Below are 27,435 nucleotides of genomic sequence, written 5' to 3'. Positions count from 1 at the left end.
CAGATCCATAATTGCTTCATGTTTTTCTAAGTATTTCTCACATACATTCTTCAAAGCAAACACCTGTCTGAAACCACACTGCTCTTTCCCAATCTGATGCTCTGTACATGCCTTTACCCTCTCAATCGATACCCTCCCATATAATTTACCAGGAATACTCAACAAACTTATACCTCTGTAATTTGAGCACTCACTTTTGTCCCCTTTGCCTTTGTACAATGGCACTATGCATGCATTCCGCCAATCCTCAGGCACTTCACCATGAACCATACATACATTGAATATCCTTACCAACCAGTCAACAACACAGTCACCCCCTTTTTTTTAAATAAATTCCACTGCAATACCATCCAAACCCGCTGCCTTGCTGGCTTTCTTCTTCCGCAAAGCTTTCACTACCTCTGTTTACCAAATCATTCTCCCTAACCCTCTCACTTTGCACACCACCTCGACCAAAACACCCTATATCTACCACTCTATCATCAAACACATTCAAGAAACCTTCAAAATACTCACTCCATCTCCTTCTCACTTCACCACACTTGTTATTACCTCCCCATTAGCCCCCTTCACCGATGTTCCCATTTGTTCTCTTGTCTTACGCACTTTATTTTCCTCATTCCAAAATATCTTTTTATTTTCCCTAAAATTTAATGATACTCTCACCCCAACTCTCATTTGCCCTCTTTTTCATCTCTTGCACCTTTCTCCTGACCTCATGCCTCTTTCTTTTATACATCTCCTAGTCATTTGCACTATTTCCCTGGAAAAATCGTACAAAAGCCTTTTTATTCTCTTTCACTAACAATCTTACTTCATCCTACCAATCACTACCCTTTCTTATCTGCCCACCTCCCACCTTTTTCATGCCCCAGGCATGAGAGAGAATATGTATATACCTGGCGTCGTTTACGGACGTCTTTTACCCTCACAGCTGGGAGGGGTCGGGGTACATAATTTGGTTGTTGGCCGATCATTCTGTTCGGAGCCGCGACCCGCAGGCCTACGTAATAGCCCCAGCCTGGCTGGTGTGGCAAGTTTATCATATACTTCACTAGAGTCTTTCTGATATGTCTCCACTGTGGATCTCAGTGTTTATGACAGTTGTAGGTAATGTGATAAATAGTCTCGCACCCCAGGAGGTCAAGATGGTCCTGTTTGTACTTCACGTTTCTTTTTTGTTTCAGTTGTAATAGTTAAGAAAGAATTCTATGGCTATCCTGCTAACAGGGAGTAAATTTTTTTGAGTATATGTTGGGGATGTGCGGTCGAGGATTTTGTAAGTGTAGATGACAATATACCTCTTTTGTTTACACCCCAGAGGCTTTAACCTCGGTAATTTCAGTCGTTCCCAGAAGTTCCGTTCCTTTCCGGCGTCATAACGGGTCGTATGTAATCTCTGGACTCTCTGATTCTGCCAGTAATATCAGGCCGCCTGTTTGGGCAGTGTGAGCACACAGGAACATGCAGTTTGTTAGCGTTACAACGCCTTGAAGAACATGATTGTTGTTTTTTGTTCTTCTCTTGTCTTGAAAGTCTGCAAGATCCGTCCAGTCATCTTTGTGCAAGAGGCGACTGTTGCTTTATTGTGTTGGTGGACATTTTTACTTCACGATGCTTCACATTGTTCACTCGTGAGGTGATGGTGTGTGTGTGTGTGTGTGTGTGTGTGTGTAGTTTTACCGTGACGATGATTTGATTGATCTGTGCCGGTGTCCCCGGCATATTCATTGTGCACCCCATGTTCATCCTGTGAGCGGTTGCGCAAAAGGATTACAGGGGTCACAAAGGGTCTTACGCAGACCTCAGTGGGTTGATATTACATGAGATGTTACAGTTCGTATTTCAGTACATACATTACATAGTTTCATATGGTAAGTTTGACCCACTAGATGCAAAAAAGTGGATACAGTCTTAAAATTTCAAGTATCTTGTTATTAACAATAAGGTGTTGTGACATTTCTTGCAGGGTTTGTTTAGATATGTCCCTAAAAGGCTCTATTTTTTTCTCTCTCTCACAGTCTAAGACACAGTGTTCTAGTTAGTGTCCAAATCTTTGACCACAAAGTTTACAATCCACACAGTTAACATCTCCAGTTAGACCAAAGCGCCAGTAGTGCCTATAGCCTCGCCTTCGTCTGGCAGTTCCAGTAACAAAATTTTCATATTCCATTAGTATCTACAAAGCTTGATCGTGGAAGTGTGACGTGTGTGTCGTGTATAAGAAAGGAACAGAAGCGGACCAAGTGCAGCTCCCTGGGGGAAAATGAGCATTGCATTCGACCTTGGGGAAAAAAAAAAAGATGATTTACATTTCCGTATTGTGATCTGGTGAGACGTTTTATATCAATCTCACAATTGTCCAGGTTATTCCTTTTCTCTGTAGTCTGTATACTGAGCCGTCATGGTCCCGTGGATCATATTCTCCGGCCAAGTCTTGTGTACGTCAGCACGTCTTGTTACCCCTAGTGGTGGATCCTGCAGGTGTGGGGGAGGCTGGATCATCCAGGCCTGGAACCGCTCTTGCTCTGCCTAGTTTCTGTACATTCTTTCATGAGGTGTCTGTGTCGCCCACAGCTTAACGAGCCTCACGAAGGGTAGTGATGATGGATGGGTCTGCTTCCATCTGTGTGTCGGGTAGGGAGATGGAGGGGAGGTGGGGTCGATGTAAGACTCACGAAGTGTGAGGTTAAGAGTCCAGATGGTCTGTGTAGAGGGCGTCTGGTCCTCGCAGCGGAGGTGTTCACCATTTAGAAATGCCTTTCTGAAGACGCGATGATTACCTCCGTGGTCTGGGGGTCAGGACAGAGGGCCGGGATAACACATTATGATCGTAAATCAGTCTGGAGGGAGGTTTAGGGCAGCCGGGTGTGATGGTGGTGGTGGAGTGTGTGGTGTGGCCTGGGCCGGCGGGCGTAAGGCTCCTGCCGCAGGTGTGGCCGCCCGGTCGTTAAAGCGGTGACCGTTACGGGTCGTCACCTGTGCCTTGTTAGTCACCTTCTCAACACCAAGGCCGTGTGTGTGTGTGTACGTCACTCGTGGTTGACCTGAGTTGTGTGACACGACGTTACAAGACGTGGCTACCGTAACTTTCCTATCGTGTGACGATCTTTGAAGTCTTCACGCCAGCCAAGGGCCAAGCTGTTGTTCCTCCATAGCCGTACTGTCGTGTTCAAGAACCGTGCCCTCGTGTTCAAAAACCGTACCCTCGTGTTCAAGAACCGTGCCCTCGTGTTCAAGAACCGTGCCCTCGTGTTCAAGAACCGTGCCCTCGTGTTCAAAAACCGTACCCTCGTGTTCAAGAGCCGTGCCCTCGTGTTCAAGAACCGTGCCCTCGTGTTCAAGAACCGTGCCCTCGTGTTCAAAAACCGTACCCTCGTGTTCAAGAACCGTGCCCTCGTGTTCAAGAGCCGTGCCCTCGTGTTCAAGAACCGTGCCCTCGTGTTCAAGAACCGTGCCTTTGTGTTCAAGAACCGTGCCCTCGTGTTCAAGAACCGTGCCCTTGTGTTCAAGAACCGTGCCCTCGTGTTCAAGAACCGTGCCCTCGTGTTTAAGAACCGTGCCCATGTGTTCAAGAGCCGTGCCCTCGTGTTCAAGAACCGTGCCCTCGTGTTCAAGAACCGTGCCCTTGTGTTCAAGAACCGTGCCCTTGTGTTCAAGAACCGTGCCCTCGTGTTCAAGAACCATGCCCTCGTTTTCAAGAACCGTGCCCTCGTGTTTAAGAACCGTGCCCTCGTGTTCAAGAACCGTGCCCTCGTGTTCAAGAACCGTGCCCTCGTGTTCAAGAACCGTGCCCTCGTGTTTAAGAACCGTGCCCTCGTGTTCAAGAACCGTGCCCTCGTGTTCAAGAACCGTGCCCTCGTGTTCAAGAACCGTGCCCTCGTGTTCAAGAACCGTGCCCTCGTGTTTAAGAACCGTGCCCTTGTGTTCAAGAACCGTGCCCTCGTGTTCAAGAACCGTGCCCTTGTGTTCAAGAACCGTGCCCTTGTGTTCAAGAACCGTGCCCTCGTGATTACAAGGTTAAGTGTAATTTAACATGTTACTTCTTACGGTTACGTGAGGAGACGCGCGCGCGTGTGTGTGTGTGTGTGTGTGTGTGTGTGTGTCTATGCTTTCACAAGGCTGGGGATGGGTAGGAGGAGGTACGTTGGGGTGCCCACCATCAAGGCGAACCAGGTAGCGCGCGCTCTTGTTACCCACCTCCTCCTCCTCTCTCCCTCCTCACGGTACGCCCTCCCACACTTACCAAATATGAATGAAATTCTTAATTGTAGATCCGTGTGTTGTGGTGAAGGATCCTCCCATACATAGTGTGTTGTGGTGAGGGATCCTCCCATACATAGTGTGTTGTGGTGAGGGATCCTCCCATACATAGTGTGTTGTGGTGAGGGATCCTCCCATACATAGTGTGTTGTGGTGAGGGATCCTCCCATACATAGTGTGTTGTGGTGAGGGATCCTCCCATACATAGTGTGTTGTGGTGAGGGATCCTCCCATACATAGTGTGTTGTGGTGAGGGATCCTCCCATACATAGTGTGTTGTGGTGAGGGATCCTCCCATACATAGTGTGTTGTGGTGAGGGATCCTCCCATACATAGTGTGTTGTGGTGAGGGATCCTCCCATACATAGTGTGTTGTGGTGAGGGATCCTCCCATACATAGTGTGTTGTGGTGAGGGATCCTCCCATACATAGTGTGTTGTGGTGAGGGATCCTCCCATACATAGTGTGTTGTGGTGAGGGATCCTCCCATACATAGTGTGTTGTGGTGAGGGATCCTCCCATACATAGTGTGTTGTGGTGAGGGATCCTCCCATACATAGTGTGTTGTGGTGAGGGATCCTCCCATACATAGTGTGTTGTGGTGAAGGATCCTCCCATACATAGTGTGTTGTGGTGAGGGATCCTCCCATACATAGTGTGTTGTGGTGAGGGATCCTCCCATACATAGTGTGTTGTGGTGAGGGATCCTCCCATACATAGTGTGTTGTGGTGAGGGATCCTCCCATACATAGTGTGTTGTGGTGAGGGATCCTCCCATACATAGTGTGTTGTGGTGAGGGATCCTCCCATACATAGTGTGTTGTGGTGAGGGATCCTCCCATACATAGTGTGTTGTGGTGAGGGATCCTGCCATTCATAGTGTGTTGTGGTGAGGGATCCTCCCATACATAGTGTGTTGTGGTGAGGGATCCTCCCATACATAGTGTGTTGTGGTGAGGGATCCTCCCATACATAGTGTGTTGTGGTGAGGGATCCTCCCATACATAGTGTGTTGTGGTGAGGGATCCTGCCATTCATAGTGTGTTGTGGTGAGGGATCCTCCCATACATAGTGTGTTGTGGTGAGGGATCCTCCCATACATAGTGTGTTGTGGTGAGGGATCCTCCCATACATAGTGTGTTGTGGTGAGGGATCCTCCCATACATAGTGTGTTGTGGTGAGGGATCCTCCCATACATAGTGTGTTGTGGTGAGGGATCCTCCCATACATAGTGTGTTGTGGTGAGGGATCCTCCCATACATAGTGTGTTGTGGTGAGGGATCCTCCCATACATAGTGTGTTGTGGTGAGGGATCCTCCCATACATAGTGTGTTGTGGTGAGGGATCCTCCCATACATAGTGTGTTGTGGTGAGGGATCCTCCCATACATAGTGTGTTGTGGTGAGGGATCCTCCATACATAGTGTGTTGTGGTGAGGGATCCTCCATACATAGTGTGTTGTGGTGAGGGATCCTCCCATACATAGTGTGTTGTGGTGAGGGATCCTCCCATACATAGTGTGTTGTGGTGAGGGATCCTCCCATACATAGTGTGTTGTGGTGAGGGATCCTCCATACATAGTGTGTTTGTGGTGAGGGATCCTCCCATACATAGTGTGTTGTGGTGAGGGATCCTCCCATACATAGTGTGTTGTGGTGAGGGATCCTCCCATACATAGTGTGTTGTGGTGAGGGATCCTCCATACATAGTGTGTTGTGGTGAGGGATCCTCCCATACATAGTGTGTTGTGGTGAGGGATCCTCCCATACATAGTGTGTTGTGGTGAGGGATCCTCCCATACATAGTGTGTTGTGGTGAGGGATCCTCCCATACATAGTGTGTTGTGGTGAGGGATCCTCCCATACATAGTGTGTTGTGGTGAGGGATCCTCCCATACATAGTGTGTTGTGGTGAGGGATCCTCCCATACATAGTGTGTTGTGTGGTGAGGGATCCTCCCATACATAGTGTGTTGTGGTGAGGATCCTCCCATACATAGTGTGTTGTGTGAGGGATCCTCCCATACATAGTGTGTTGTGGTGAGGGATCCTCCCATACATAGTGTGTTGTGGTGAGGGATCCTCCCATACATAGTGTGTTGTGGAGGAGGATCCTCCCATACATAGTGTGTTGTGGTGAGGGATCCTCCACATAGTGTGTTGTGGTGAGGGGTCCTCCCATACATAGTGTGTTGTGGTGAGGGATCCTCCCATACATAGTGTGTTGTGGTGAGGGATCCTCCCATACATAGTGTGTTGTGGTGAGGGATCCTCCCATACATAGTGTGTTGTGGTGAGGGATCCTGCCATTCATAGTGTTACTGTGGGGGGGGCCCACCTCACAGTTGTACCCCCCCTCCGTACATCAGTGACGTCATATCTATAGATACACGTGTGATGGCAGTAGTACAGGAGGACCTAAGAACAGATGAACCATTTTAGCTTTTACTGTGATACGTGGCGTAAATTTAGATTTAATTCCAAAGCCCCTTTAGCGGCGCCGAAGGCCATTAAAGTGGCGTGGCGAACGCTCAGAAACTTTTCCTGATCAAGGTTACAGAGACACGGAACGCTCACAAACCCTTTTTTTCCTTACATATTTGCTGTATATCTTGCATGTCATTAACCTGATCGATTAACGAGATGGTTATCTCTTGTTAGACCTGCTGGTGGTGGTGGTGGTGTGTACGTGGGTGTGTGCTGAGGGTGAACCTACACCTGAAGATGTCGTTGCCAGACACACACACATCCGTTTCCACTGGAGAGAATTCCAGTGTTAAACCTTCCATCATGAGCAGTGGGATAAAGCCGTGCTCACGTACGTCAGCGGTGGTGTGGTGTGGTGTGGTGTGGTGTGGTGTGGTGTGGTGTGGTGTGGGGTGGCTCCGTGCAGGTGGACCAAAGATCAAACGTGTGGTCGCCAGCCGTGTGGAACCTGAGGGGTATCCTTCGGCGAAGTCCTCGCCTGCGCAGGCCGCGCTGCGCACTGTCCTTGTTCTTTGGCTTTGTAGGTCTGCTGCACTTGGCCGTGCGTCCGCGGTGCTCTTGGCATAGTGAGGCCAGCGGGGCCCAGAGGAGGCAGCAGCCGTAGTGAGAGAGAGAGAGAGCCACCTCGGCCACCATCTCAGGATAAACCATATCATTATCAGAGAAAGTGGAGCGGCTTGGGCCGTGTGCGGGTGTCGAGTGATCGAGACTTAACTAATTATATATATATATATAAGACCAGTGGAGGATGCGGGTACCGGTGAAAAGACAAGATTTTACCGGCCGACCTAACAGCCCGGGTCCACAACAGCCCAGTGAGAAGGGTTATGGATTAAAGTGGTAAGTTGACCCACCTGTACATACTGGTGTGTGATGAAGTGGTAAGTTGACCCACCTGTCCCTCACTAGTGTATGATGAAGTGGTAAGTTGACCCACCTGTCCCTCACTAGTGTATGATGAAGTGGTAAGTTGACCCACCTGTCCCTCACTAGTGTATGATGAAGTGGTAAGTTGACCCACCTGTCCCTCACTAGTGTATGATGAAGTGGTAAGTTGACCCACCTGTCCCTCACTAGTGTATGATGAAGTGGTAAGTTGACCCACCTGTCCCACACTAGTGTATGATGAAGTGGTAAGTTGACCCACCTGTCCCTCACTAGTGTATGATGAAGTGGTAAGTTGACCCACCTGTCCCACACTAGTGTATGATGAAGTGGTAAGTTGACCCACCTGTCCCTCACTAGTGAATGATGAAGTGGTAAGTTGACCCACCTGTACATACTAGTGTATGATGAAGTGGTAAGTTGACCCACCTGTCCCACACTAGTGTATGATGAAGTGGTAAGTTGACCCACCTGTCCCACACTAGTGTATGATGAAGTGGTAAGTTGACCCACCTGTACATACTAGTGTATGATGAAGTGGTAAGTTGACCCACCTGTACATACTAGTGTATGATGAAGTGGTAAGTTGACCCACCTGTACATACTAGTGTATGATGAAGTGGTAAGTTGACCCACCTGTACATACTAGTGTATGATGAAGTGGTAAGTTGACCCACCTGTACATACTAGTGTATGATGAAGTGGTAAGTTGACCCACCTGTCCCACACTAGTGTGTGATGATGAACATAACATGTGTCTTCTCGTGGTGTAAGGTAAGCGAGTGATCTCCGGACGACCCACGGGAGCAAACACTGTGTCTCACTGTCAGTGATGAGGTGTGTGTGTGTGTGTGTGTGTGTGTGTCAAGACTAAGCTTGATATATGCTCTTGGTTGTGTGTGTGTGTGTGTGTGTGTGTGTGTGTGTGTGTGTGTGTGTGCTCGGTGTGGTGCAGGGCGGCCCGTGGTAAACGTGAGTGTAGTGGGCTGTAATTGAGGCGTGTGTTATGCGTGTGTGTGAGGTGTATAATGGAATGAATGACGTCATCACAAATAATCAAGTTCATAACGTAAAGAAGTTTGGAAATTGTTACATTGGTTTTTGTACGTTTATGTTGTAATACAGTAGGCTAGAACACCGTTGATATTTAAAAGTAAAGTTTAAGGAAAAATGTAAGTTTCTTTTTTTTTTTTCATTGGTATTGGTGGAGTTGTAGGCGTGAGGTGTGGGTTAATGTATATGGTCGGGCGTGTTCAGTTCTCACCGACCTACTTTCCTAAACGCTTCTCTCTCACCGCTTCAAGATGTCGCCCAAACATTGATGATTTTGCCCAAGATACTCAGAATAATGGATGGGCCATCTTGCCTCACGACCACCACGACGCGTCACTTACCAACGTTGTGAACTTCAACCATAATGGTGGGTTCGTAGTGTTCAGGGTCCATAATGGTGGGTTCGTAGTGTTCAGGGGCCATAATGGTGGGTTCGTAGTGTTCAGGGGCCATAATGGTGGGTTCGTAGTGTTCAGGGGCCATGATGGTGGGTTCGTAGTGTTCAGGGGCCATGATGGTGGGTTCGTAGTGTTCAGGGGCCATAATGGTGGGTTCGTAGTGTTCAGGGGCCATAATGGTGGGTTCATAGTGTTCAGGGGCCATAATAGTGGGTTCGTAGTGTTCAGGGGCCGTAATGGTGGGTTCGTAGTGTTCAGGGGCCATTATGGTGGGTTCGTAGTGTTCAGGGGCCATAATGGTGGGTTCGTAGTGTTCAGGGGCCATAATGGTGGGTTCGTAGTGTTCAGGGGCCATTATGGTGGGTTCGTAGTGTTCAGGGGCCATAATGGTGGGTTCGTAGTGTTCAGGGGCCATGATGGTGGGTTCGTAGTGTTCAGGGGCCATAATGGTGGGTTCATAGTGTTCAGGGGCCATAATAGTGGGTTCGTAGTGTTCAGGGGCCGTAATGGTGGGTTCGTAGTGTTCAGGGGCCATTATGGTGGGTTCGTAGTGTTCAGGGGCCATAATGGTGGGTTCGTAGTGTTCAGGGGCCATAATGGTGGGTTCGTAGTGTTCAGGGGCCATTATGGTGGGTTCGTAGTGTTCAGGGGCCATAATGGTGGGTTCGTAGTGTTCAGGGGCCATAATGGTGGGTTCGTAGTGTTCAGGAGCCATAATGGTGGGTTCGTAGTGTTCAGGAGTCATAATGGTGGGTTCGTAGTGTTCAGGAGCCATAATGGTGGGTTCGTAGTGTTCAGGAGTCATAATGGTGGGTTCGTAGTGTTCAGGGTCCATAATGGTGGGTTCGTAGTGTTCAGGGGCCATAATGGTGGGTTCGTAGTGTTCAGGGGCCATGATGGTGGGTTCGTAGTGTTCAGGGGCCATAATGGTGGGTTCATAATGTTCAGGGGCCATAATAGTGGGTTCGTAGTGTTCAGGGGCCGTAATGGTGGGTTCGTAGTGTTCAGGGGCCATTATGGTGGGTTCGTAGTGTTCAGGGGCCATAATGGTGGGTTCGTAGTGTTCAGGGGCCATAATGGTGGGTTCGTAGTGTTCAGGAGCCATAATGGTGGGTTCGTAGTGTTCAGGAGTCATAATGGTGGGTTCGTAGTGTTCAGGAGCCATAATGGTGGGTTCGTAGTGTTCAGGAGTCATAATGGTGGGTTCGTAGTGTTCAGGGTCCATAATGGTGGGTTCGTAGTGTTCAGGGGCCATAATGGTGGGTTCGTAGTGTTCAGGAGCCATAATGGTGGGTTCGTAGTGTTCAGGGGCCATAATGGTGGGTTCGTAGTGTTCAGGAGCCATAATGGTGGGTTCATAGTGTTCAGGGGCCATAATGGTGGGTTCGTAGTGTTCAGGAGTCATAATGGTGGGTTCGTAGTGTTCAGGGGCCATAATGGTGGGTTCGTAGTGTTCAGGAGTCATAATGGTGGGTTCGTAGTGTTCAGGGGCCATAATGGTGGGTTCGTAGTGTTCAGGGGCCTTTGTGAATTATGATGTAACGTTCAACAAGATCCTTCAGGTAAGACTTTCTTATCTTTGTATCATGTTCAAGTCTTAACAACGTGGAGTCTGCCCGGCTAGGCCAGGCCAGGCTTGCCACAGTGGGTGACGGCTCCACCACCACTGTCAACACACACCACACAACCTGGCATTCCACTCCCCACATATTTACTTTCGTGTTTCAGTACACTTTCCCTCCCTCCCTCACTCCCTCCCTAACCTTCATTATCATCATAAAATTTCTGGGCCAGTTATCTCCCCGCTACACCCATCAACCAGTTCTGAATAATTATCTTCCGAATGTATAATGAATTTATTTTTTTTTTTATCTCGTGGGTTGAGCGAGTGGTGTGTGTGTGTGTGTGTGTGTGTGTGTCCCCCCGTGGATCTCCTCAATACTAATGTATTCTTCTGCCTCGATATTTTCTGTTAGAATAAATCGGACCTTTTCTTTGAGGTCGCCTGGCCTTGAGCCCTGCCATCATGGCCACCACATAGCCAGATCCTGGCAGTGTGTGGTCGATGCCACATAGCCAGATCCTGGCAGTGTGTGGTCGATGCCACATAGCCAGATCCTGGCAGTGTGTGGTCGATGCCACATAGCCAGATCCTGGCAGTGTGTGGTCGATGCCACATAGCCAGATCCTGGCAGTGTGTGGTCGGTGGATGTCCCATCATTATGACCCGTGTTGATCTTGGTGGATGATGGGTGGGGGGGCGTCCAGTGGCGGCATCTTGCCAGACCACTTAGTAAAGGTGTGTACATAATCGTCTTATGCCAGTTTGTTGAACATGAAAGTGACATTAAGTGTGGATCATGTATCATCAGCGTCACTGGACTGTAAGGTCACTATCATGTTCCCTGCCTGGGGGGGAACTAACGTCCCCAGTCTGTCTGGCGAGGACGTGTCCCCTCCGTCCAGGACATGATGTTTGTCTCCCATTATGTTCCATGTTCCACTGGTCTGTATCTGACCATCATGTTCCATGTTCCACTGGTCTGTATCTGACCATCATGTTCCATGTTCCACTGGTCTATATCTGACCATCATGTTCCATGTTCCACTGGTCTATATCTTACCATCATGTTCCATGTTCCACTGGTCTATATCTGACCATCATGTTCCATGTTCCACTGGTCTATATCTGACCATCATGTTCCATGTTCCACTGGTCTATATCTGACCATCATGTTCCATGTTCCACTGGTCTATATCTTACCATCATGTTCCATGTTCCACTGGTCTATATCTGACCATCATGTTCCATGTTCCACTGGTCTATATCTGACCATCATGTTCCATGTTCCACTGGTCTATATCTTACCATCATGTTCCATGTTCCACTGGTCTATATCTTACCATCATGTTCCATGTTCCACTTGTCTATATCTTACCATCATGTTCCATGTTCCACTGGTCTATATCTGACCATCGTGTTCCATGTTCCACTGGTCTATATCTGACCATCATGTTCCATGTTCCACTGGTCTATATCTTACCATCATGTTCCATGTTCCACTGGTCTATATCTTACCATCATGTTCCATGTTCCACTGGTCTATATCTTACCATCTTGTTCCATGTTCCACTGGTCAATATCTGACCATCATGTTCCATGTTCCACTTGTCTATATCTTACCATCATGTTCCATGTCCCACTGGTCTATATCTTACCATCATGTTCCATGTTCCACTGGTCTATATCTTACCATCATGTTCCATGTTCCACTGGTCTATATCTTACCATCATGTTCCATGTTCCACTTGTCTATATCTTACCATCATGTTCCATGTTCCACTGGTCTATATCTTACCATCATGTTCCATGTTCCACTGGTCTATATCTTACCATCATGTTCCATGTTCCACTGGTCAATATCTGACCATCATGTTCCATGTTCCACTGGTCTATATCTTACCATCATGTTCCATGTTCCACTGGTCTATATCTTACCATCATGTTCCATGTTCCACTGGTCTATATCTTACCATCTTGTTCCATGTTCCACTGGTCAATATCTGACCATCATGTTCCATGTTCCACTTGTCTATATCTTACCATCATGTTCCATGTTCCACTGGTCTATATCTTACCATCATGTTCCATGTTCCACTGCTCTATATCTTACCATCATGTTCCATGTTCCACTGGTCTATATCTTACCATCATGTTCCATGTTCCACTGGTCTATATCTTACCATCATGTTCCATGTTCCACTGGTCTATATCTTACCATCATGTTCCATGTTCCACTGGTCTATATCTTACCATCATGTTCCATGTTCCACTGGTCAATATCTGACCATCATGTTCCATGTTCCACTGGTCTATATCTTACCATCATGTTCCATGTTCCACTGGTCTATATCTTACCATCATGTTCCATGTTCCACTGTTCTGTATCTGACCATCATGTTCCATGTTCCACTGGTCAATATCTTACCATCATGTTCCATGTTCCACTGGTCTATATCTTACCATCATGTTCCATGTTCCACTGGTCAATATCTGACCATCATGTTCCATGTTCCACTGGTCAATATCTGACCATCATGTTCCATGTTCCACTGGTCAATATCTGACCATCATGTTCCATGTTCCACTGGTCAATACCTGACCATCATGTTCCATGTTCCACTGGTCAATACCTGACCATCATGTTCCATGTTCCACTGGTCTATATCTGACCATCATGTTCCATGTTCCAATGGTCAATATCTTACCATCATGTTCCATGTTCCACTGGTCTATATCTTACCGTCATGTTCCACTGGTCAATATCTGACCATCATGTTCCATGTTCCACTGGTCTATATCTGACCATCATGTTCCATGTTCCACTGGTCAATATCTTACCATCGTGTTCCATGTTCCACTGGTCAGTACCTGACCATCATGTTCCATGTTCCACTGGTCAATATCTGACCATCGTGTTCCATGTTCCACTGGTCTATATCTGACCATCATGTTCCATGTTCCACTGGTCAATATCTTACCATCATGTTCCATGTTCCACTGGTCTATATCTGACTATCATGTTCCATGTTCCACTGGTCAATATCTTACCATCATGTTCCATGTTCCACTGGTCTATATCTGACCATCATGTTCCATGTTCCACTGGTCAATATCTTACCATCATGTTCCATGTTCCACTGGTCAATATCTTACCATCATGTTCCATGTTCCACTGGTCTATATCTTACCATCATGTTCCATGTTCCACTGGTCTATATCTTACCATCATGTTCCATGTTCCACTGGTCAATATCTGACCATCATGTTCCATGTTCCACTGGTCTATATCTGACCATCATGTTCCATGTTCCACTGGTCAATACCTGACCATCATGTTCCATGTTCCACTGGTCAATATCTGACCATCATGTTCCATGTTCCACTGGTCAATATCTGATCATCATGTTCCATGTTCCACTGGTCTATATCTTACCATCATGTTCCATGTTCCACTGGTCTATATCTGACCATCATGTTCCATGTTCCACTGGTCAATATCTGACCATCATGTTCCATGTTCCACTGGTCAATACCTGACCATCATGTTCCATGTTCCACTGGTCAATATCTGACCATCATGTTCCATGTTCCACTGGTCAATATCTGACCATCATGTTCCATGTTCCACTGGTCTATATCTTACCATCGTGTTCCATGTTCAAGGGTCGTACGTCGTGCATCAGGGGTCGTACCGTCGTATTCAAGGGTCGTACGTCGTGCATCAAGTGTCGTACCGTCGTATTCAAGGGTCGTACGTCGTGCATCAAGTGTCGTACCGTCGTATTCAAGGGTCGTACGTCGTGCATCAAGTGTCGTACCGTCGTATTCAAGGGTCGTACGTCGTGCATCAAGTGTCGTACCGTCGTATTCAAGGGTCGTACGTCGTGCATCAAGTGTCGTACCGTCGTATTCAAGGGTCGTACGTCGTGCATCAAGTGTCGTACCGTCGTATTCAAGGGTCGTACGTCGTGCATCAAGTGTCGTACCGTCGTATTCAAGGGTCGTACGTCGTGCATCAAGGGTCGTACCGTCGTATTCAAGGTCGTATCTTCGTGGTGTAAAGGTTGCTGGGTACATCTGGCTCCAGCTGGTGGTCCCTCCCTCCCCCCCTTCCCTCCCTCCCTCCCTCCCTCCCTTACCACACACACACACACACACACACACACACACACCTTACTTTTTGTTACCTTCAAACGCGAAAAATTTATAATCAGTCGAGAGAGAGAGAGGGAGAGAGAGAGAGAGAGAGAGAGAGAGAGAGAGAGAGAGAGAGAGAGAGAGAGAGAGAGAGAGAGAAGATGTTATGTTTGATTTAGAGTGATGATGATGATGATGATGATGTTGACATGATGATGATGATGATGATGATGATGATGATGAAGCAAGAGAACATTATCTTAGTGTCACACATTATACCCACCATGACGATTGCCTGGGGGTCCGGTAGTTACTGCTGCGGGGGGTCCGTCCGGTAGTTAGTATCGTTCAGGGTCCGTTAGTTAGTATTGCTGAGGGTCCGGTAGTTAGTATAGGTGAGGGTCCGGTAGTTAGTATAGCTGAGGGTCCGGTAGTTAGTATAGCTGAGGGTCCGGTAGTTAGTATAGCTGAGGGTCCGGTAGTTAGTATAGCTGAGGGTCCGGTAGTTAGTATAACTGGAGGTCCGGTCGTCAGTACGGCTCAGGATACACGTCACTCGTAGGTCAGGACGTGTCGCTTCTCCTCCACTCATCCTTATCGTTTCCTACCTTATCCTGTCAAGGTTCGGTGCCTTTCTTGTTCCATTCCTTGGTTTGTGTGTGTGTGTGTGTGTGTGTGTGTGTGTGTGTGTGTCGTAGCTTGGGTTGTAAACTTACGTGTTGTTAAGAGCAGGACGAGGTAAAGCAGTACACGTCGTAGATCACGTTAAGATGGGACGTGGCACGACCAGTCCGGCACCATGTCTGTATATGGGAGGCGACCTGATCCGACCTGCCTGCCAGGGACGCGGGCCCTCCCACACCACGAACCCCCCTCCGCGCCACACCGGACCCCACTCGGGCCACATATATTGTCTCTCGGGCCACATATATCGTCTCTCGAGCCACATATATCGTCTCCGATGCCACTCGTAACAGCATCTCCGACTGACGTGTTACCTCAGCCGATGTGGAGACCTTCCCTCACACACTCACAAGCCGCCTCATGCGACCTGTGAGGACGACTTACTGCAACATTGTGAGTCCAGGATTTGTGGACGAGTTTCCCCCCACACACCTGTACGGTGCTGCCACGAGTGGATTGTGGGTGGTTATGGGTTGTTAACGGTGTGCTACGGTGTAATTGGCATGCGGCCTCGTTAGCTAGTGTCGGTAGCTAGTTGTGGTCGCCTCATTGGCTAGTACGAGGAGGAGGAATGAGAGGGTGGATGAGTGACGGTAATGTGTCATGAGGCACAGTCATGGTGGCCGGCGTTGTAACATCCTCCTGTAACACCGTTATCAACCCTGGACGTGTTACCACCACCACCACCTCTGTCACAACATGATACAACCATGTTATCACGTTACGATATCCCCCCCCCACACACGATGTCATCCATGATCATGTCATCCACGATCATGTCATCCATGGTCATGACATCCATGATCATGTCATCCATGGTCATGACATCCATGATCATGTCATCCATGATCATGTCATCCATGATCATGTCATCCATGATCATGACATCCATGATCATGTCATCCATGATCATGTCATCCATGATCATGTCATCCATGATCATGTCATCCATGACATCATGAGCACCTCACACGTCCACACAACCTGGTCATGACAAACAGGATAGGAAGAAAAAAATTATTTTTACGAGCCTTTGTGTCGTGTTGGCTGCTTGGTTTTTTGATATGATTTTGACAAAATAAATCTATATATTTTGCTACGATAGTCTCGCAGTGGCTCATGGTGAGATATCGTAGGATATATATATATATCTTTCTCTAACATGACATAACATGGACGAATAGGTGTCCAGGTTAGGGCCATGTTGGATGTTAGAATGACGGGTATACGAGAGAGGAATATGGGAAGGACTGACTGGGCTCTCTCTCTCTCTCTCTCTCTCTCTCTCTCTCTATCTCTCTCTCTCTCTCTCTCTCTCTCTCTCTCTCTCTCTCTCTCTCTATCCCGTCGTTAGCTTTAGACCCGACTCTGGAACGTGGAACGGTTTGGGAAAGACAGATAAGAATGCAAGCGACTGTGACACCGTTTTGGTGTGGCAGGAGGAGGTGAGGGAGGTTGTGACCACAGTCCCTCCTCGTATGGCTCACCTCCAACACATAATGTGTCGGAAGCAGCAGCCTGGCTCTGGCCACGCCTCACCCGCCAAGTGGGCAACATGAGACATGTACAACAGAGAGAGAAGCAGTCCCCAGTGCGGACGGTGAGGGATGGCTGGAGTGAGGTGATGCCAGCCAGGACCAAGACTCTCCATACCACTGGCCATGTTGGAGAGAGAGAGAGAGAGAGAGAGAGAGAGAGAGAGAGAGAGAGAGAGAGAGAGAGAGAGAGAGAGGTGATGAGCCATCCCAGCCACACATGTGAGCACTACTCCATCTTGGGACGTGTACGACCCCTGTAGGTACACACCAGCTGCTCACAAGAGTCATGACAACATGTACACATGTGCCCCTGTGTCTGGCAGATAAGAGTTTGCCAGGGTCATTATGTTGCGTTTTGTAGGCAGTCACGAGCAGGTGTGATGCCCATCATGTTCGTCTTATCCATAAGTTGAAATGTTCTGAAAGCGAATGGTGGGAAATGAGTCAGTTCAGAGGTAGGAACTGCATGCACACTTGAATTTATCAAGTTTTGTGGATATATATTTATTGATATATTTATGATGTATATATATATATATATATATATATATATATATATATATATATATATATATATATATATTACGGAATGGATGAAGGAAGCAAATATGACTATGTAAATGTGTATATATGTCTGTATGTATATGTATGTATAGATGAAATTTATAGGTATGTATATGTGCGTGTGTGGGCGTTTATGTATATACATGTGTATGTGGGTGGGTTGGGCCATTTATTTTGTGTGTGTGTTTCCTTGCGCTACCTCGTTAACAAGGGAAACAGCGACTAAGTATAATAAAAATAAAGAATAAAAGACATATATGTGATATTACGCGAAAAAATGAAGAACGATTAGTCCCGAGTGCAGTTTCGTGTACGTGATACCTGTATGAACATTGATTGGAATAAATATTCTTTAATTTTCTCATTTTGAGGAGAGTAATAATGAATATAAGAACAAACATTGTTGGGTTTTATGTATATATGTCAAACTTAAACATGTTTCCAACCCCACGGATCATGCAGTCTAAAATTGATCACACAGGCATTTTATATTTCCTCAGTAAATTTGATCAAAGTTTTGAATTAAGCAACGGCAATTTTTTTTTTTTTTTTTTTACTTTTCGTTTGTCCAAACACATCTGCATACCTGAACCAGATTGCCTGAGAGGGTAAGATATCCCTTTTTAATTTTGTTTCAAAGAATTCTATATATATAAATTAGTTCACTTAATATTCTCCATTAAATTGAAATACACAATTTTTTTTGGATATACCTAATTTTATCAGTTCCAGAAACACCGAATTTGAAACAGATAAATCAAGATTACCCAAGACATCAACCACATATTGTCAGAGGCCATCAACTGAAACTTTGTGTAAACATCAAAACTTAAACAAGTTTGAAATGCAAATCGGCTTGGATATATTAGCAACTAGTGGTTTTAATGAGCAAACTAACCATTATGATTACTTAATGACTCGTACGTGATTACGTCTGGTAATGTACATGCAAGTTCACTTACATCTTGTCATGCAGGATCACTTGTGTCATGCATGGTCACTTGTGTCATGCATGGTCACTTGTGTCATGCATGGTCACTTGTGTCATGCATGGTCAGTTACATCTAGTCATGCACGGTCACTTACATCTTGTCATGCACGTTTACTTCATCCTTGTCATGCACGGTCACTTCCGTCATGTCATGCACGGTCACTTCCGTCATGTCATGCACGGTCACTTCCGTCATGTCATGCACGGTCACTTCCGTCATGTCATGCACGGTCACTTCCGTCATGTCATGCACGGTCACTTCCGTCATGTCATGCACGGTCACTTCCGTCATGTCATGCACGGTCACTTCCGTCATGTCATGCACGGTCACTGTGTTACACGACCTTTCAGCGTGGGTGGGTGGGCAGTCAGGCACGGCTGGCTAGGCCAGTGTTGCCAGCATGGACGACCAACAGGCTTCCCTCACAGCAGACACCAGCTGGCCCTCACCAATGCACTATGAGTTACTTTCATCCCTGGTCACAGGACAGCCTTACATCATGATAAAAACAAGAAGAACAACAAATTGTTCATGTTAGAACAACTGTCAGAACGTCCCCGTCAAAGAACAGTCAGGTATAACATTATCTTGTGTGTGTGAACAATCTGGTCCACTACAATGTACACACAATACCCCCAGGGTCTCTCATTGTGTTGGCTACACTGACCCCTGTGTCTTGTGTGTGGTGTTAAACGAAGACGTTACTACTGATTGCTCATTCGTTAAGTCAGGCGTCGTCGTTACACGCACGGTCAACGCACATAATGACATGTCACTGCTCCCTGCTGCTGGAGGGCCAGAGACGGACTAGTTTGGCATTTATATCTGGGTAATGGTGGAAACTGCCGCCCGCCCAGCAACCACCAGGGCTGTTGCCGGGAGACAGACTTTGAGGCGACCGTTGTGATACACCAAACCCACACACATGGAGCTGCCTGTGTACATATTGTGACGTGTGTGTGTGGGGCAAGGTTCGCCATTTCATGGTATCATCAGTTGGTGTTGATGGTCGCCATGACTGACGTTCGTGTGTGGCGAGTTGCCAGTCAGGAAGTGTCTGCCAGTGAGATGAATCTCTCTCTCTCTCTCTCTCTCTCTCTCTCTCTCTCTCTCTCTCTCTCTCTCTCTCTCTCTCTCTCTCTCTCTCTCCTGGATGTCCCCGGTCCACCCATGATCACCAGGAGTTTCTGATCGTGTCTGTGATCCAGTTTACGCGAGGCAAGAACCAACGTCCCGGTTCATGGCGTCCTTCCCGAACGTATATTAATTTTCTTTTTCTTTTTTTTAGCTTCCCTGGCGTAGAAAACTGCGCCTACAAAAATATATTTAGGACCCGTATTTTCTTGATGTCCGTCTGAAATACAGTATGAGGCTTATGTATATATATGAAGAGCCTGGAGTGAGCGATTGGTCGAGCTGGTGAGGTGAGCAATATGATTAACATTAAGACAATGGCTGGTCCGTCAATCTGTGGCTTACAGGAAATGTGACAGTGTCACCTTCCCGTGACTGACTGGAGGATTACTATCATTACCCTATAATTAGGAGAATGACAGGGAGTTGATGGGTGACTGGAACTGTTAATGAAGACACACTAGGGCGATTAATGAAAGGTTCCCGGCGACATGAGATGTTGGTAACATTTATATTTGTTACCGGACTCCGCCTCCACGAGTGACAGCTGACATTATGTCACGGTAAGAACAGCCTCGCTGAAGAATTCATTTCGATAAGAGTCCACGTTTCCCTGTTACTGGAAGTAGCGCAGCTATGGGAAGCAGGAACGTGTGGAAGGAGATATTGGGGTAATTGTAAATAAAATCATTTTCAAAAATATCTCTAGAAACAAATATTTTATATTTGTTAATGATATAAAATGCAGGAGCATTTTTGATCAGAAGTCGAAAACAGTTATCATTTTGCTGTACATTACAAGAGCAAGATAAGTATAATACATTTCTCGTAAATTGATTTTGGGTTATTTTATTGTTTTTTTCCTAGTTTGGGGAGGGAGGTGAAGGGGCGTGGCCACCCAGGGTCAGTGGGCATGACGCGTGACATGTGTCATACGTGTATGACGTGATGAATATGCAAATTTCGGATCCACACCTATATTTTATTTCCTGGTGAGCGCCGGTACCATGCCACCCTTACTGCCATCACTGGAAATCATTGAAAGTAGTTAAAGATGTTTATGTATGTACAACGTGGGGGTCTGTGTGTGGGGGGGCCCTGACCTGGTTTTCTATGGTATGATGTGTAAGGTAGACTGTTGTATTTGTGTTTATTCTCAGTTGTGACCTTATTTGCTACTCTACAATACAATGACTCGTTTAATAAACTTTAGATTACTGATCAATTCAAAATATTGAAATGAAATTGTAAAATAACGACCACCCATTTATTTGCATGGATTCCCTCTAGATATTTATGGATGATTTGGTAATACGTGACACTATATTATACCAGATATTGTTAATTGGATGTGATGATTGTAACGCCATCTGTGTTTCCCTAACTTCAGATAAACATTTGTTCTCGTTATGTAAAGGAATATTGTAATCTCATTATTACGTTTGACCGTAACTGTTGCCATGTCTTTTTAATTGGTGATATATGTAAGTTGCGAAATATGGGTGGGCATTTATTTTGAATTGAAGATTACTGGTTGTTTACTTCCCGGTACTCGGCTAGTCTTCCGACCGACGTGTGTGTACGAGGCGTCGCTGTCACAACCACACTGACTTGGATCACCTCCTGTTCTTGTCTGGCCAGTTAACCACTTGTGGAGGTCGTCATGATTTCTTAGACATTATCTTTCCCATTTTTCTCGTTCGCTTTGTCTCCTCCGGGTCGTCTTGCAAGCCATCCTAAGTATAATGATGTTTTATTTATATTTCTTCTCTACACGTTTGTACGTTATTGATATATATATATATATATATATATATATATATATATATATATATATATATATATATATATATATATATATATATATATATATTTCACATGCAGCCTGGGAGGGACCCAGTTAGTGTTTGCATGCCTGTGCATGACTCACTCCCACGTTTATTTCAGCGACAATGACAAGCCACATGTGTCCTGTGCAAGGACTGCTCGACCTACGTGAGAATATTTCCATGTATATATATATATATATATATATATATATATATATATATATATATATATATATATATATATATATAAACAAACCATCATAAAGTTCTACCGATATATATATATATATATATATATATATATATATATATATATATATATATATATATATATATATATATATATATATATTATCCCTGGGGATAGGGGAGAAAGAATACATCCCACGTATTCCCTGCGTGTCGTAGAAGGCGACTAAAAGGGGAGGGAGTAGGGGGCTGGAAATCCTCCCTTTTTTTTTTTTCAATTTTCCAAAAGAAGGAACAGAGAAGGGGGCCAGGTGAGGATATTCCTTCAGAGGCCCAGTCCTCTGTTCTTAACGCTACCTTGCTAACGCGGGAAATGGCGAATAGTTTGAAAGATATATATATATATATATATATATATATATATATATATATATATATATATATATATATATCTGTTTTAGTGTAGGAGTCATGATATTTTTATATGAAAAACAAGGGCAATAAGTTGGATTTAAGTTAAGAGTTCTTGTATGCGTTCATTCGCTACTTGATGGAGAGCAGGTGGAGTAAGATGGAGAGCAGTGTGGTGTATAGTGTGGTGTAGCGTGTCAGCCTAGATGTGGGTGGATGTGACCTGGTGAGGTACAGGGTGTGTTAGCCTAGATGTGGGTGGATGTGACCTGCTGAGGTACAGGGTGTGTCAGCCTAGATGTGGGTGGATGTGACCTGCTGAGGTACAAGGTGTGTCAGCCTAGATGTGGGTGGATGTGACCTGCTGATGCACAGGGTGTGTCAGCCTAGATGTGGGTGGATGTGACCTGCTGAGGTACAGGGTGTGTCAGCAGGTGTGGAGACACACATGTGGATCATGAGGACAGTTACCCACTGTTGTGCCTGACACACTGGCGTCTGATCATGACCACTGAAGGACACTTGATTATACCACCTCTCACTAGACACTTGATCACCTAGACCTTGGTCATGTGCCGACCTGCTGTGTGGGGGGGGGGGGTGAGGTCAGCAGGGGGGGGGGGGGGGCTGGGTCGTGACACCCGGGTACACAGGAATATTGCAGTGTTGTCAACCTGTCGCCAGTGTGGTGACTTTAGCCATAGTTTGCAACACTGGGAAGATGGTTATATGTCCCGTGCATTTAACATTTCGTTCCTGAATTGTTTTTTTTGTGAATGGATCGTAGTTCATGCTTTGTTGTGGTAGTTGTTTGTGGTTAGAGAGTTTGTTGATTATAATTGATGTTTGTCTTTTGTTTACAGTGAGGCGGGGACGTGCGCCACTATATTGTCGGGTATGGGTCACACTGAGCAGTGTGATGCGGCTGGAGGAGGCGGAGGAGAAGGAACTGCTGCTGGGTGTGAGGTGTGTGTGGTACGACCCACCCTCAACGTCACCCAGCGATCCAAGAACTACCACTACCTCCCACAACACAAGCCAGGTGATCACCTCTACCACCACTGTGTCTGCACGGGTATAATGTGTGTGTGTGTGTGTGTGTGTGGACAGTACCGGGGAGAGTGTTGTATACACTCATGGTCGCCTCCCATCTCTTGAACATTCTCTGTTATCACACATCTGCTCAAATTTATATATAATGCCTATATTAACCATATCCTCAGTCACCATATACCATTTATCCACCACTCATATGATGATTGTACTACTTTAATTTTTGTTTTTTAGCAAGTTTCTCACTTAATTTCTTTGTATATCCCATAGTGCTTTATCTCTCTCTTATATATGCATATACGTACGTCATAACTGTGTGTGTGTGTGTGTGTGTGTGTGTGTGTGTGTGTGTGTCACAAGCCAGTATACCCTGACGTCTGTCATCAGTGTATCATGTAAACATGTGTAGTAGGATGGGAGTATCTCTGATGACTGATGGATGCAAATGAATTATAACAATGGTGATCTTCAAACTGCCTCGTTGGGGAGACCATCATGTAATCGTACGTCTCACCACACAATCATCCACTCTTGCCTTGTAGTTAACGAGGATGGACGACCAATGAGGAGGCTGTCCTTGTGTGCCAGTTTAGTGTTCAGTCGTTTAATTAATGTCTTGATACAATGTGCGTCGCTGCCTTCTGCTTCTTCACTTCACAGTTAACAATTTCTTTTATTTTGTGTGGGTTGAGAGTCGCTCTGTCATAACGGGTCAGTAGAATTGTGATATATCATGTTAAATAAGTAGGCATATTAGGTTAAGGCTCTCATCATCCACTACACTGTGTCTGGTTATACTACCATCAGCCACTAGAGTGTGTCTGGTTATACTGTCATCATCCAGTAGAGAGTGTCTGGTTATACTGTCATCATCCACTAGACTGTGTCTGGTTATACTGTCATCATCCACTAGATTGTGTCTGGTTATACTGTCATCATCCACTACACTGTGTCTGGTTATACTTCCATCATCCACTAGAGAGTGTCTGGTTATACTACCATCATCCACTAGAGTGTGTTTGGTTATACTGTCATCATCCACATAGAGTTTGGTTTACTGTCATCATCACATGTTGGTATCTGTCATCATCCACTAAGAGTGTCTGGTTATACTGTCTCATCCACTAGGAGTGTCTGGTTTATCTGTCTCATCCACTAGAGAGTGTCTGTTATACTGCATCATCCACTAGAGTGTGGTTTATGTCATCATCCACTAGAGAGTGTTGGTTATACTGTCTCATCCACTAGAGTGTCTGGTTATACTGTCATCATCCACTAAGAGTGTCTGGTTATATTCATCCCTGAGAGTGTCTGGTTATACTGTCACATCCACTGAGTGTGTTTTATCTATCCATCATTCTGAGAAGTGTCTTTATACGAGCATCCTGGATAATGTCGTTATACTGTCATCTAAGAGTGGTCTGGTTATACTTCATCATCACTAGTGTGTCTGGTTATACTGTCATCATCAGGTGTCTGGTTAACTGTCATCATCCACTAGGTGTCTGGTTATACTGCCATCATCCACTAGAGGTGTTTCTGTATCCCTGGTATGTCTCATCCACTAGAGTGTTGTATATCCATCATCCAGGTTGTTCTGCTCACCAGTGTGGTCTCATCCTAAGGTCGTTACTGTACCAAGTGTCTGGTTATGCATCACCACTAGTGTGTTACCACCAGGTGTCGGTTATATCACCTAGGGTGTAACTCCTCACTGTGTGTCTGATCATCACTAAGTGTGTATTGTCATCCTAGTGTGGTATATGCACACTAGAGGTGCGGTTAATCTCATCATAGAGTGTTAGTCATCTCCACAGGTTTACTTATCCAGTGTGTTATCTGTCATCCCCTAAGGTGGTAAGTATCCACAGGTGTGTACTTCATCATCCACTAGAGTCTGGTTATAGCACCACAGAGGTTGGTTATCACACAAAGTGTGTTAATCTACCACTAGAGTGTTTACGCCCACTGAGTGTGTTATCGCCATCCAAGTTGTATATATATCACTAGAGTGTCTGTAGTCATCTCCCTGGTGTGTATAGTCATATCATGAGTGCGGTTATACGTCCATCCTAGGTGTTGTATACTGCACATCCTGAGTGTGTTATACTCAATAGAGTGTTACTGTCCCAGAGTGTATACTGCTCATCCACTAGTGTTGTATACCTCATCCACTAGAGTGGTTATACTTCTCCCCTAGAGTGTTGTATACTGTCTCATCCACTGAGGTGTCTGTTAACGTCATCATCCACTAAGTGTCGGTATACTTCATACACTAAGTGTCTGGTTATTCATCCCTGAGGTGTCTGGTTAAGTCATCATCCACTGGGTGTCTGTTAATGTCTCATCCACTAAGGTTGGTAACTGTCATCATCACTGAGGTCGGTTACTTCATCCCTAGAGGTTCTGTTATACGTCATCCCTGAGTGTCTGGTTAACGTCATCATCCACTAGAGTGTCTGTTATACTCATCATCCACTAGAGTGTCGTAACTCACACCACTGAGGTTCTGTTATACTGTATCATCCACTGAGGTTCTGTTATCGCATCATCCATAAGAGTGTGTATACTGTCTTCCACTAAGGTGTCTGGTTACTCATCATCCACTAGGTGTGTTATACTGTATCATCCACAGGTTCTGGTTTACTGTCATCACCACTAGAGGTGTTGGTTATAGTCATCATCCACTAGAGTGCTGGTTTATGTCACATCCACTAGAGTGTCTGGTTATACTGTATCATATAGAGAGTGTGGTTATACTGCATATCCACTGAGTGTGTTATACTGTCACCGAGGTGCGGTTATACTGCATATCCATAGTTTTCTGTTAACCATCATCACTAGAGGTGTTGGTATACTGCATCATCATAAGTGTGGTTTACTCATCATCCACTGAGGTGTGGTTTCTGCATCATCCCTAGTGTTCTATCACAAGAGTGTGGTAATTCCCACTAAGATGTCGGTTATACGCATCTCCAGGTCGGTATACCACCCAGAGTGTTGTTACTGTATCATCCACTAGTGTTGTTATCTCATATCCACTAGTGTGGTTACTGTCTCATCCACAGGTCGTATACTCACCACAGAGTGTTATTGTCATTCCAAGAGGTTCTGTTACTGTCATCCACAGGTGTTGTATATTCATCTCATAGGTGTGTTAATCATCACCTAGAGGTGGTTATTGCATATCCACAGAGTGGTATCTACATAGGTCTGGTTATGCATCCTAGAGAGTGTCTGTTATGTCTCATCAGTTGGTTATCATATCACTAGTGGTTATACTGATCCCACAGAGTGTGTAACGTATCTAGGTTGTTATACTTCTCTCCATAAAGTTCTGTTATTCACATCAGAGTGTCGTTATATGTCACATCACTGAGAGGTTCTTTATCCACTGGCTGTTCGTCATCATCCACGAGTTGGTAACTCATCATCCACAGGTGGTTTGTCCTCTAGGGTTTACTGCACTAGGTTTATACTGTCTCATGTGTGTCTGGTTATACTACATCATCCACTAGAGTTGTCTGGTTATACGTCATCATCCACTAGAGAGTGTCTGGTTATACTGTCATCATCCACTAGAGAGTGTCTGGTTATACTGTCATCATCCACTAGAGTGTCTGGTTATACTGTCATCATCCACTAGAGAGTGTCTGGTTATACTGTCATCCACTAGAGTGTGTCTGGTTATACTGTCATCATCCACTAGAGTGTGTCTGGTTATACTGTCATCATCCACTAGAGTGTGTCTGGTTATACTGTCATCATCCACTAGAGTGTCTGGTTATACTGTCATCATCCACTAGAGTGTGTCTGGTTATACTGTCATCATCCACTAGAGTGTGTCTGGTTATACTGTCATCATCCACTAGAGTGTCTGGTTAATGTCATCATCCACTAGAGAGTGTCCTGGTTATACTGTCATCATCCACTAGAGAGTGTCTGGTTATACTGTCATCATCCACTAGAGAGTGTCTGGTTATACTGTCATCATCCACTAGAGAGTGTCTGGTTATACTGTCATCCACTGGAGAGTGTCTGGTTATACTGTCATCATCCACTAGAGTGTGTCTGGTTATACTACCATCATCCACTAGAGAGTGTCTGGTTATACTGTCATCATCCACTAGAGAGTGTCTGGTTATACTGTCATCATCCACTAGAGAGTGTCTGGTTATACTGTCATCATCCACTAGAGAGTGTCTGGTTATACTGTCATCATCCACTAGAGAGTGTCTGGTTATACTGTCATCATC

General features: G+C 45.6%; 1 protein-coding gene across 1 annotated transcript in view; it reads left to right on the top strand.

Moving 5' to 3' along the window:
- Positions 1–7,163: 7,163 nt before the first annotated feature.
- LOC139755991 (prestin-like) overlaps positions 7,164–27,435 on the top strand; it is a 184,834-nt gene continuing 164,562 nt past the window's right edge. The window contains 2 exon segments of the mRNA XM_071674906.1: positions 7,164–7,588; positions 22,990–23,168. Of these exon segments, the coding sequence (XP_071531007.1) occupies positions 7,497–7,588; positions 22,990–23,168 (271 nt within the window). The 5' untranslated portion in view covers positions 7,164–7,496.

This window comes from Panulirus ornatus, chromosome 20 (assembly GCF_036320965.1).
Source record: "Panulirus ornatus isolate Po-2019 chromosome 20, ASM3632096v1, whole genome shotgun sequence".
NCBI classification, from domain to species: domain Eukaryota; kingdom Metazoa; phylum Arthropoda; class Malacostraca; order Decapoda; family Palinuridae; genus Panulirus; species Panulirus ornatus.
This window is presented reverse-complemented; position numbering and strand designations above follow the sequence as displayed.